Genomic DNA, 14038 nt, shown 5'->3' with positions numbered 1-14038 from the left:
AATCATATAGCTGTTCTGCTCTTATCTTTTATGTTGATGCTAGATCTTTACATAATTGTGTTCAGGTTACATGCATCACATTGTAGTTAACTAGCATTTAAACCAAGTCCACCGCGCTATTTTCTTCAATCTGAATTTGAAACAACTTTTACATGATCCAGGTAGGCCTTATCAAGTTATAACCCATATTTATACAAGCAAAACTCAATGTATGCATATTTGAAGTATACAAATACCATTTTGAAACAGCCATTGTCTCCTTAAGTAACCTATACACCTAATGAAAATACACTGCCAAAACGATGTAAAGATGTATTTTCCGCCTTTCATATTTACATCGAGTTTTGACTCTACCTCACTATGTTTACCATATGCATGATGACCTGGTTATGTTTCTTATAAAGAAGCATGTTGTCACCGCTTCTTTATTTTCTCACCCTTTTCATTATGTTCCCACCATTTGTATTTAATTATCAAAGCAAAAAAAAATTCTTAAGATCCCATGTTTTCACCATTCCTTCGCAGTTAAAAACCTGGTTATTAGATTGGGGAATTTCGGTGGGCGGGCGGAAAAAGCTTGTCCGGACCATAACTATGTCGTTCATTGTAAGAATTTAAAATCATTTGGCACATTTGTTCACCATCATTGGGCGGTGTGTCACCCGAAAGAATTACATCAATATCTCCAAGGTCAAGGTCACACTTTGAGTTCAAAGGTAAAAAATGGCCATAAATGATCTTGTCCGGGCCATAACTATGTCGTTCATTGTGAGATTTTAAAATCATTTAGCACATTTGTTCACCATTATTGGACAGTGTGTCGCGCGATAGAATTACTTTGATATCTCCAAGGTCAAGGTCACTCTTTGAGTTGAAAGGTCAAAAATGGCCATAAATGATCTTGTTCAAGCCATAATTATGTCATTCATTGTGAGATTTTAAAATGGCTCTGTACAATAATTTTGTTCACAGTCATTGGGCGGTGTGTCATGCGTAAGAATTCATGAGTTCAAAAATCAAAATTGCCATAAATGATAATAGCATAATAATTCTTAAATATTGCCGTAAATTAGCTTCTCTTGTTTTGTGAAGACGGCATGCAAAATATTCTGTGTCAATGCAGCATGTAGGAGTATACAGTCGAAACTGACCTAACGGTCACCTGAATTTACCGGTCACCTGCAGACAACGGTCGGTCTGGAATCCCCCCAACAAAAAACACTCTATATTACAATTGAATTTAACGGTCACGAGTCAGTAACGGCCAACGGTCACTATATTCCACTCCGAAAATCATGTTTGACCTGAAATCAACGGTCACACGTAAGTCGTCTCGAGTCACGAAAATAAAAAACACAGCACATCATTTGTCCGTCTATTTTGTGTTTAAAGCGTATGATAGTGGTAATTGTCTGCGAGTAAGCCAATAATAAGGTGTTGAGATGCTTTGTTTTCCGGGGATAGTTGTGGGGGTATCTTCAAAAGAAAATATGTCAGAGTTTGTGACACGTTTAAAGTAATTATCGCTAATTAAATGACAGCTAATTAGTACATTGTACTTACAACATTGAGTATCGATTTGAAAATAACATTTTCGGATCTTTCTTTAAAAGAGCTTTTTAAACGTGAACGGGCATGACGTCAACGGCACGTGACAAGCTTTATTTACTTAATGAACGAAATGCATGAGTAAACAATTATACCAGCGTTGATTAAGTCATTGCTTTAGTTTAACAATATGAAGTTAAATCAATCTATAAGATATTATTCTGTATTATTCAATGTGCACACGTAAGATATTTCTGTTATTATGCTTAGTTTATGAGCCTTTGTTTTACACTGTATGCAAACGACTGGGTGGGGTAATGACGTAGCAATACTACCAACTGACAAACCATCTTAAAATTGTGATCAGAATTCAACGGTCACCTGTGGACAACGGTCACTTTGGTCATTTCCCTTGACTGACCGCTGTTCTCAGGTTTGACTGTACGTCACGTCTGTGAGAAAGCTCTAGTTATAAATATATTTTTTTGAAAACCTGGTTTTGTGACAATTTTGTCTCTTGTTATTTTTCAAACTGCAAATACTGTCTCACATTCACCATGTTCTCCAAACTGATAACATCCATGACCATCACCACTTTTTCCTCCCAATTGCTCATCTTTACCACTACCTCACAGATAATGACAATCACCATTGCCGTGTATGCAGTGGTAAGTGTGCGGAGTGCGTGGAGCACAGCAAGTGTACTTCCTGCAGAGAGGGGGAGAGCCTGGTCAAGGACACCTGTGAGACCGTCAAGGAATGCCCTGCAGGTACCGTATAGACATCGTACAGTCCACTATACATTTAAGCCTCGTTCTGGTAATACTGGGCTTAATGCATGTGTTTTAAGTGTCGTCCCAGATTAGCCTGTCAAGTATACACAGTCTAATCATGGACAACACTTTCCACTTGTATGTATTTGTTATTCGTTTAATGTCTCTTTATAAATGAAAATCCATTATTTATAAAGTGTTGTCCCCATTTTGCCATTGTGGACAGGCAGACTACACTTTAGTATTGTCCCCAAATTGCCATTGTGGACAGGCAGACTACGCTTTACGCACATTTATTAAGATCAGTTTTCCAAGGCCATTGTGGACAGGCAGACTACACTTTACGCACAGTTATTAAGCCCAGTTTTCCCAGGCCATTGTGGACAGGCAGACTACACTTTACGCACATTTATTAAGCCCAGTGTTCCCAGAACATGGTTTGATACCATTAAGCCTGGTGTCAGTGAACAGTTTAAACCTCAGGCCCAATCCAATATTGAAATGTTATGTCTGTGCACCCAGGAATGCCACATTCTTAACATCTACTAGGCACCATATAGTTGGCAATGCATCCAATGTTATTATGCCCTCTGACAATAAAAATTCTCAGTCTTTGGCTCAGTCCGATATTTAAATAGTTGCAGTAGATAGTGACTATCATGACTTGATTATGATTGGTTTAATGTTGCATGTTAGCATTACTGGTGCAAGGCCTAAGAATGGTTGTATTCGTTTTATCAGGCAGTTATTCAGACTTTGAAATGGGCATCTCAGCCAATTAATAATACATAACATGCCAGTAGTGAGTATTAGTAACACTCATATTAATGTAAGGATTATGAACAACTTTATAATTGTCGTGTACTACATATAATTCAACTGGAAATTATTTTATAAATAAGTTGTGGACTGCTTAATTAAAACAGCTTCATGAAATAAGCTTAGAAACTATACATAATGTGTATGAGCGTTGCTTTGGGAAAATATGGCTTAATCCATGTGTCTTAAGTTTCTGCTAGGTTAGCCTGCACAGTCTGCACAGGCTAATCAGAGATGACACTTTTATACTGCATTATGCTATGAAGATACTTCCTGTAAATAAAATATACCATACAAGCTTAAAGTGTTGTCTCTGAGATGCCTGTGCCGACTGCACAGGCTAATCTTGAACAACACTACACAGTTGGCTTATATCTAGCATAGTAATGTCCCTTACATTAACTGTGCACCCTTACTGAGGAATACTGTGGTGTTTGCAGGTGAATACCTCACTGATACTGGCTGCCTGGCCTGCCCTGCTGGATGCTTCAGCTGCTCAAGTGCCACCAACTGTACTTGCTGTGATAAAGGGAGGTAAGTATAGAGAATACAGAGTTGTGGCCCTTTAAGGCATTGTTAGTGATGGGTAGGAAGGAAGGCTAGAGATACAGACTTACCTGCTGTGATAAGGGAGGTAAGTTGTAAGAATATTGAGAAAACCTAGTTGATTTCCCTTTTGTGGGATTGAAAAGGATGTAGAGTAAAACTTTGTTTGCTGCATGTCTCACTTTATTGAATCTTATAATTGATTGTCATTGTTTTGCTGGTCCAAACCCTAGACATTTCAAAATTCTCTATAAAAAGTGTCACATACATTAAAACATATCATTGCCTATATGACTGCAAATGTAATATAACTTTTTCAGCCATATAGTTTGCCCCTTTTCAGTTATTTACAGAATGGAAGCTGTGTCAACAGTTGTGCCAGTGGTTTTCTTCCATTCCATGTCAACTACAGCTCAAAGTTTATTTTTCAACAATGTCAACACTGTGGTGATAGTGAGTATTATGTTTGTTAAGACTTCAAAAGAAAACAGGGCAATTGCACTTAACCGGTACGCAACTCATAACACCAAACACTTAACACCTAACACCTTACGCAACACCTAATAATCCTTATTATCCTATATATTTCCTTAGTATTGGGGGGCTACTGACCCCAAACCCCCTGGTGTGGGTAATGGATATGTCTCAGTGTATTGTATATAGCACAATTCTTTTTTTCCCCTCAACTTTAAAGATTGCACAAGCAGACTTGTGAGTTGAATATTATTAACCCTTTACCACTTAGATACAGTATGTATTTTGAAGCATTTGTTGTCCCTTAGAAAGTTACATTTTATTAAAGACCTTTCTTACTAGATTCACATGTTAAAGGCTTCATTTCCAACCCTTAGATACTGATGAGCAGCAAACAGCATGAAACCTGAACAGCTGCCAGTTACTCGCAGGCTGTTCTGGTTTTATGCTGTTTGCACATAGCACATAGCCATTTTCACTTTGCTTCTAAGTGGAAAAGGGTTTGTTTATTGGGAATAACTGCCCCACTACTAATACTTCATACTTAGTTCTTGACATCCACTTTTCAGAGTGTAATGTGTGCCCAGAGGGTTTCAACTACGTGAATGGGGTATGTGTACAGCAGAACAATTGTCCAGACGGTACCTACTTCCAATGGAATGCTATGGTAGGTGGATATATTTGACTAGAAAATTGGTTTGATTGAATTTTGTTTGCAAGGGTTCATCAATAAAATTAAATAAATAGTACAAACACGTCACTTTTGTTTATTAAAAATTAACAAGTACCAAACATGTTTCAGCCATAGCCTTCATCAGTAGTACATCAATATAAACAAATGCCAAGGAAGTGACGTCAAACGTCATACAATAATGTAACGTCGTTTGACGGAAAAATATATATAGTACATATTATAACATGGCATACGCTTCAAGAGTGAAATAACGTAATGCTCAATTTTGTTAATTACACAAGTGTTATTACACTATTTCATCATTATTCCAGCAAATTTCTTCAGTTAAACTCTTTTACAATGTGAATAAACGGTGAAAAGAGCATAAATAACAAGAAAATTTGTTGGTCATGTTATAAATAGAATCTTAGATTCGTGGTCATTTTGCATTGAATTTATTAAATTTATCATCTAAATAAAGATAAAAATTCGGCAAGCCTCGTATTTATCTTTATTTAGATGACTTGTTTATTAAATTCAATACCAAATGACCACTCATGCAAGATCCTATATATATTACATAATACATAATACAAAGATGGATCAGTGATGATACAACAGCCTATTAGTAATAATATTATTTATTTTATGCTTTCCGGTGGTTTATAGAGAAATATCAGTGAATTAAAACTGGTATTTCACTGTTTTGAACAGTGACAAATAACAGTGAAAAATACTGTATACGATATTTTTCACTGTTTTACTGTGAAATGACGTCATTTTTTCAACGAAATTACGTCATGAATCCAGCGACATTATCCAGTTAAACTCTTTTACAATGTAAATAAACGGTGAAAAAGCATAAAATAAAATTTGTTGGATTCGATGGAATATTGATTTTAATTCACTCGTGATCATAAAAAATATATATTTTATATGATCACCCGTGAAATAAAATCGATATTCCATCGAATCCAACAAATATCCTCTATTTATAAAATAACATAGTAATAGATAAACATATGTAAATTATGTTTATGTTCTATATGTCAAAGCAGTTTATTATTTAGACCGTTTGGAATCATAGTTTTTAATTTATGTATCCAATATGTTTCTTTGCATAAATGGGCTAGATTGTTTAGAACAACATCAATAGGTACAAAAGAGAAATCTGATAGAGTGCAATCATTGTCGGTGGATCCAAAACGTGTAGCAAGATGTGAAATAGGATTTATTGAACAATTTCTGATATCAAATCTATGGCTATTCATTCTGCGGGAAACATTCTCATTTAAAAATATTGTTTCTGTGTAACTTTTTGGATAAACAATAGTTTATTTCACAACCTATGATTTATTAGCTCGGCTGTTTTCGGAGAAAACCCCGAGGTATTGTCATAGCCAGCTCGTCATCAGCCGTCCACCGTAGGCGTCGTGCTAAAACCTTAACATTGGCTCTAAAATCAAAGTGCTTCCACTTACAACTTTGAAACTTCATATGTAGATGCACCTTGATGAGTTCTACACGCCACACCCATTTTTAGGTCACTAGGTCAAAGGTCACTGTGACCTCTAATATAAAACTTTAACTTAGGCTCTAAAGTCAAAGTGCTTCCACCTACAACTTTGAAACTAAATATGTAGATGCATCTTGATGAGTTCTACACGCCACACCCATTTTTGAGTCACTAGGTCAAAGGTCAAGGTCACTGTGACCTCTAATATAAAACTTTAACATAGGCTCTAAAATCAAAGTGCTTCTACCTACAACTTTGAAACTTCATATGTAGATGCACCTTGATGAGTTCTACACGCCACACCCATTTTTGGGTCACTAGGTAAAAGGTCAAGGTCACTGTGACCTCTAAAAAAAATAAAAAATTCTGACAAGCTTTCGCAGCCAAGCGTGGCACCCGTTATGCGGTGCTCTTGTTTAACTTTATTGCATATGGTTGTTTTTACTAGGGATACAACAGGTTGAAGATTCAACCTACCAAACAATAGGTTAATCGGTTACATTTTCTAGCAGGTTTGACAGACACTGTTTTCTTAAAAATGCATTTTTCCTGTGGATAATACACAAATTATTTCTAGTGATCCACATTCTGACAACTAACCCCATGGCCTTTTTTTACAACATGCCCAAACAATAATGGAAATTAATAATTGGTAAATAAGGGAAGCAAGTAACTAGCTCTTTTTTATTCCCCGCCATAGGCGGAGGGATATTGTTTTGGCGTTTTCCGTCCGTCTTTCCGCCCCTCCGTCTATCCGTCCGTCTGGAGCCATATCTTAGAAGTGCTTTGGCGGATTTCATTGAAACTTGGTATGATTATATATATATGAATAAGAGGATGATGCACGCCAAATGGCATTGTACACCATCTGTTAATAATGGAGTTATGGCCCTTTGTATCTTGAAAAAATGCTTTTTGTGTGTGTCGGGAGCCGTTTCTTGAATGTGCTTTGGCAGATTTCATTAAAACTTGGTATGAGTATATATATATGAATAAGAGTATGATGCATGCCAAATGGCATTGTACACCATCTGTTAATAACGGAGTTATGGCCCTTTGTATCTTGAAAAAATGCTTTTTTGAGTGTCAAATATAACACTTTTGTGTCCAGAAGCATATTGGCGGGGGATATCAATTCAACGAATTTGCTTGTTTGTTCTAAACGTTGATATTTTTATCACAGTCATTTTGTTTTACATGTGAAAATTATCTTGGAACTAGGGGCATTATTTTTGTAGACATTATTGACAGGTAAATTTGTATAACTTGCAAAAAAAACAATTGAGTAAGGCACAGGTTTTTGAAGTCTTGTTTTCAATTTACAATATTAAGCTCGGAAAAAATTAAGAATTTGTTATATCAGACTAATTAAAAATTTCTTTTTGTAATGAAATCTTGACCATTATATTAACATAGAAGTTGCCATATTAGAATGTATCATCCATAAATTAAAGATGACCACAATCTTAATCATGGGTTAATGAAGAAAGCATTATTTAAATATGACTCGATCCAAGTACTGGTTCTACCATTGTAACTGACTCCAGGGAGTCTCCATCACCTCAAGAATGGTTATACAAACTAGTCAAATTCGGTTTGAACTTAGCGAAAAGTTTATCCTCTCTCTGCAGTCCTGTAAATCGTGCAGCCCAAATTGTCGCGCATGTATTGGCCCCAGCCGCACAGATTGCATCGCATGTGAGTCCCCGTACGGCTACAACAGTCTGCAGAGGAAGTGCGTCATCTGCTGCTCCGATATAGAGTGGCAGGCAGGCAAAACAGACTGCTGCAAATGTATTGAGGAGGGTGAGTGTAGTCATTTTCAGTGAACGCTATCTTTAATTCTTTCTTTCATACAAGTTTGTTTTACAATCTTGATTTTAATATCAACATGATTTCAAAGCTACTTTTGATGTTTCTGCTCAACCCCCAGTAATGTGTTAAAATGTAGCTGGTATCTCTTTTAAATTTATTTCCAGTGAAATGTGGTTTGACTGCCTTAACATGTTAATGATGTGTTGTAATTTCATGTAAATTGCAATTGAGCCTTGCTCTGTGAAAATGGGGCATAAAGCCTGTGTAATGTTTTGTCCCAGATAAGCATGTGCAATCCTCACAGGCTAATCAGCGACAATACTTTCCGCCTACACTGAATTTTCCCTAAGAAGAGACTTCACCCAAACCAAAAAACCATAAAAGCTGAAAGTGTCATCCCTGATTAGCCTGTGCAGAGAGGACAGGCTAATTTAGATTGACACTTAACGCACATGCATTAAGCCCTGTTTTCCCTTGTACGAGGCTTATTTACTGTGATTGCAGGTAAATGTGATGTAGCCACTCCGCCGCCTGTCTCAAACCAGGCCAGTGAGTTGTTCAGCGTTGCCACTCTCATCATTGTCCTGCTCGTGATTGTCATTTCGTGCCTCTCCATCATCGTTTTTATTGCCGTTTGGGTGGGCTGTCGAAGGAACAAAACCAGCCACAGCAACATCAGATACGATAAACTTCCCAATGGCGAAGAAAATGTAGAATTTTAATAACTATGCTTTTAAAATCAGTTTATTTCTCATGGTCTGTTCTGATCTTCATGGATTTTATGGTTTGAATGTTCTTTTTTGCATTAATCATTAAGATATGAAGAATTCTTTTAACGCCACACAAATCTGGTGATTTGCATGAAGATAATTTTGACCTTGTGAAATAAATTGATTTAACCATATATTATGGTTAGTGATAGAACTTTTCTTTCCTCTTGGGAAGCAGAGAAAGCATATCGATTTGCCCTTGTCTGTCAGTCCGTCTAATTTTTCTGTCAAACATAAGTAAAAAAGAATTTCAGCTGACGTGATGAATTTTTTACGATCATTTTCAGCAACATAATAATGAGCTTGGTCACCTGGGTCTATTGGTTTAGTTGTTTTTTTCACATGACCATTTTCTGTTAAAACTGACATTTTTGTTCTTTTTGCTTTAAAAAATGTCTGCTTGGGTGATGAAACTTTACAAAACATATTAATCAACATGCACACTTGCATACCTGGTTATTTTTGTGGATCTCTTTTTTCTCCATAACATGAAAATTTTGGCTTGTTTGCCGTGTTATACTGAAGAGTTTTTTCTAGAGTGATGACACTTTATATTCATATTAACTCTTTCAGTGCTGGAACCGAATTTTGAAGGCCTTTGCAAACAGTTTGAATCCAGATAAGACACCTCAGAACGTGGCGTCTCATCAGGATCCAAACTGTTTGCTTTTCTGATAGTATTCTTGGAAAGAAAATGCTAATTTTAGAAATTCAGCAGACAACATTTTAGCAGATGACAAATTTCCCAGCATGCAAAGGGTTAATCAACATGTGAATTTATACACTTGGTTGTTTTTGTGTATTTGTCAATATTAGCAGAGTTTTTAGACAAAAGTGGAATGTGGGGGCATATGTGTGTTACAGACACATGTCTAGTTACAAAACCATGCCTTTCAAAATGTATCAAAATATGTTTGTCTTGTGCCACAGTGCCAATGAAACAAGGGGGCATACCTTCAAACTCTCTTGCTACATGTTGCTCTAATGCCAGGTTCTAATTATGTTTTGGTTTTTCACTGATAAAAGTCTGGAATGTCATACAGTGTTGGGAATAATACATGATGTTGTTACATTATATGTTATAATGTGTATGCGTTTGGAAGGAAAAACATTTAATAAAAATATGTTTCATATTAAATAGCTCAAATTAAAATTAGTCTACAGAGTTGTTTTAATCATTACAGCAGAATTCTTAAGAATATTCTGTGCTTTGTTTTTGGAATCTTACATTTCTGGCCAATGATCTATTAGTTCAATAGAGTGTTTAAACATATACATATGCTGATCCATAACACCTTGAAGAATTAGACAATTTCTTAATAAAAGCTGTAAGTAGGGATTTATACATATTTTTGTGATTTTAAGTTTCTGAATTCAATGAAATTAGAGTTTTAAAACTTACTTGCCTTTTCCAAAACGTGATCCTATGTGTTGAATGCTTGGTTGTGCTTGATAATTGTTAAGGATTTTATTTGTTTAAATATATAAACAGTTAAAACCATAGTTATTTAATTATTTTTATGTTGATTGTGTGTAATTGGTTTATATGCAATGCAGGTGGATGTTTGCATGAAATGTGTGCATAACTTAAATTTTACTTGTTTTATAGATTGTTCAAATTACTGATTTGTACATCCAAATGTCATTATTTCCTGTGTGATTGGTGTGTGTGTTTGATAGCTATTCTGCATTAGGATTAAATGGTTGACAGTGTGGGGTTTCTTAGGTGAAAAGTGCTATGATGTGGCCTTTTTTCTATCAAATCGATAATATATGTTGCCGAAATTGTTTCCTGTAATATATTCTTGCTGAAATTTATGATATTGCATGATTCGATATAAGCTAAAGCAACAAATGCTCAATAATTTGAAATGTTTAATCCAAGCAATTAGCATATATGTTGCATCATATAGCAGTTCACTTTTCTTTGTCGATAATATCACACACATGTTTTTATATTAATGTTTTTGTGCTTGATTTGCTATTCTAAAGCCTATACAAATGTAGTGTAAATGTGAAAACATACCAGTGCACTTAGAATTGTTTTTAAAGATTGACAATAAACAAGTTCATTTGTTTATAGGATTATGAAACCCTGATGTTATGTTCACCGTATAATGTATAATTATACGAGTCATAGTAGGATTTATTACATTGAACATTAAATCAAATAAAGTTAACCTCATCTTACCATCATATGTGTGAATGGTAAAATTTGCATGAAAGTGTACATGTAGTTGGTTTATACTCAACACTTAGCTGTATGGCTTTTCTCATTTCAATGATATTCATCAACAAAATAACTGATCAATGCGACATGCTCAAGGGCTTTGGGACTGCCTGAAAGAACAATTATCTGAATCTGTGATGGAAATTTAACAGTATTGGTAGAACTTTACTGTACAACTACAGATATAATATAATATATTGCCTGTCTGCATATGATCAAAAATAAGAATTATGTGAACAAATGATGTGTTTTTTTAGTATACATGTACAGTGGAAAAATTATGTGATTTTATTTTAATGAATGTTTGGGCCTGTGACAGTTTCTAATTAGAACATGTAACATGGTTAAATATAAATTAATTTATTGATTTGAAAATAGATTTAATGTGATGAACTTGAAGTATGATGTATCCTTTTGTATGGTGATTTCTATTGTTTTGCTACTGTGGAATTTTTCAAATGTTTGTTCCTATTCATGTGTTACAGGTGCTGGTAACCTTATTTTGTTGCAAGGCTTTATCACACATTGCATATATTTCCTGACAACAGTTGCTACAATTAGTTTTAAGAATACTTTGTTAATCCATTGGAATGAATGTGGTTCTAGAAGTGTATGTTTGAATCGTATTGTGCACAATGAATGTATTTCAAGTATTTGATTTCTTTGCGAGTCTCACTGTATTAATATTATGTGCATAGATCTTGTTCCATGTTGACTGCATGATTGATCACACTCAGCTTAATGTCAGTGATATCATCTCTTAAAACTGTTAATATGGCTCCACCATTAGGTTCTTATGATCTTTAAAAAATGGCCTTCTCCTCCATACATTGTACTTGTATATTGTTTTAACCTATTAACTTCATGTGTACATCAATTTTATATTTGGTAGTAATTAAACTTTAATAGATATTCTTTTGAGATGATACCATTCACAGAATTCTTTGTAGGGTTAGCTTTTTAGGTTTTCTATCAGTTAAAGCGTAAATTCCACACCACTTTTTGCTGACTACATGTAATGACAATTCATGATACAAATCAAGGGTAAAGTTTATATGCATAATCTGCACAACAAACATGATACAATACTTGCTGGCGCATACCAAATAGGTGACAATGTTCTTGGACCATATGATCTACATCAAGAAAAGATGGGTGTTATGCCATATATTCAGTCATACTAGCTCTTGACCACCCTGCATATTCTCGCATTCTGGTCAAAAGCTACCATGTTTGCTATAAAGTCATGCAAGGTTTCAAGGTCTCATTATTGGTCTTTATGACAACTCATCAGAGTGTATAAGGCTTATTTTGTTACTCTGTAAGATATGTCCTAAGACCCATTTTAACACAACATGGATCTTTCATGCCTGGCTACATTCCAGCATTGAGGCCACCTTATAATATCTGATTGTTCTCTTATACACTATTCCTTTTTAATCATGCTTTAAGATTTAGCGTGAAATCCAAATTCTATTCGTTTGTTTTGAAATGTAAGTAGGAATTTTAAGGTCTAAAATGATTTTTTAATTGTATTTCATGCAACTGGGGTTTTAAAGACAATTCTTTTTATATGTGAAAAGTGTTGAAGTGAAATCTCAATTTTTGGAAAACATATAACAGTCAACAAGTTTCTGTTTGTTTTATGATGTTCAGACACAAATAGAATTTTTTGTTTTAGAATAAAGATGTCCAATTATGTGTTTACATTTGTCACCAATTTTGTACATGACCTGTATATTTCTTTTGCACACTGGTTTATCGTTGTTATATGTGTTTTGTTGATTTACTAACCAACAAATGCAACTGAATAAAGAATGTATATTTTTTAGAAGTGTTATTATTTTCATGCCATGTTACTTTATTGTGTGTTCTCCTTTTTATTTTGGGTCGTTATTTATACTAATGCAATAAACATTTAAATTCTACTCAACAAGTAAAATTAAGTTCATTTTAAAAATGTTTATATCTTGATATTAAGAAAGGCAATGAATTTCATTCCTTATAAAGTTTTCAATGTATGTTGCAGTTTCAAGGGAACAAATGCCATACGATCTAAAAAATATATACACAATACCAATAAATACATTGTGATGTTAATTGATGTGAATAGATTATCAGAAACAAACCATCATAACCATTACATAGCGCTTTGCATTTCTTAAAAATGGACACCCTAAAAGAACCCTTTTGAGTACCTATATAATACAGGACAACCTTACAAAAGGTTAAAAGGTTACAGAATTCTACAAGAACCTTAATTTAGGACAACCTTATGTATCACAGTAAGTGGCTTAAGGCAGGACAACTTACAGAACACTACAAGAACCTTAATAAAGGACATCCTTACATAACACAGTAAGTGCCTTAAGACAGGACAATCTTGCAGAACACAACAAGAACCTTAATAAAGGACATCCTTACATAACACAGTATGTGGCTTAAGACAGAACAATCTTACAGAACACTACAAGAACCTTAATAAAGGACATCCTTACATAACACAGTAAGTGCCTTGAGACAGGACAATCTTACAGAACACTACAAGAACCTTAATAAAGGGCCTCCTTACATAACACAGTAAGTGCCTTAAGACGGGACAATCTTACAGAACACTACAAGAACCTTACTAAAGGACATCCTTACGTAATACAGTGTGTGGCTTAAGACAGGACAATCCCACAGAACATAACAATAACCTTAATAAAGGACATCCTTACATAACACAGTATGTTGCTTAAGACAGTCGATCTTACATAACACAACAAGAACCTTAATAAAGGACATCCCTTACATAACACAGTATGTGGCTTAAGGCAGGACAATCGTAAAGAACACATCAAGAACCTTAATAAAGGACATCCTTACATAACA

General features: G+C 34.8%; 1 protein-coding gene across 2 annotated transcripts in view; it reads left to right on the top strand.

Annotated features, from left to right (window-relative positions):
* LOC127879451 (furin-like protease kpc-1) overlaps positions 1 to 12998 on the top strand; it is a 96095-nt gene extending 83097 nt beyond the window's left edge. For both annotated transcript variants that reach the window (XM_052426289.1, XM_052426288.1), the window contains exons 17-22: positions 2184 to 2318; positions 3581 to 3674; positions 4030 to 4139; positions 4730 to 4827; positions 7981 to 8155; positions 8669 to 12998. In XM_052426289.1, coding sequence (XP_052282249.1) covers positions 2184 to 2318; positions 3581 to 3674; positions 4030 to 4139; positions 4730 to 4827; positions 7981 to 8155; positions 8669 to 8886 — 830 coding nt within the window. In that variant the 3' untranslated portion in view covers positions 8887 to 12998. The remainder of the gene's footprint in view (positions 1 to 2183; positions 2319 to 3580; positions 3675 to 4029; positions 4140 to 4729; positions 4828 to 7980; positions 8156 to 8668) is intronic.
* Positions 12999 to 14038: the final 1040 nt, after the last annotated feature.

This window comes from Dreissena polymorpha, chromosome 4, assembly GCF_020536995.1.
Source record: "Dreissena polymorpha isolate Duluth1 chromosome 4, UMN_Dpol_1.0, whole genome shotgun sequence".
Taxonomy (NCBI): Eukaryota; Metazoa; Mollusca; class Bivalvia; order Myida; family Dreissenidae; genus Dreissena; species Dreissena polymorpha.
The sequence above is the reverse complement of the archived record's forward strand: the minus strand, read 5'-3'. Positions and strand labels throughout refer to the sequence as shown.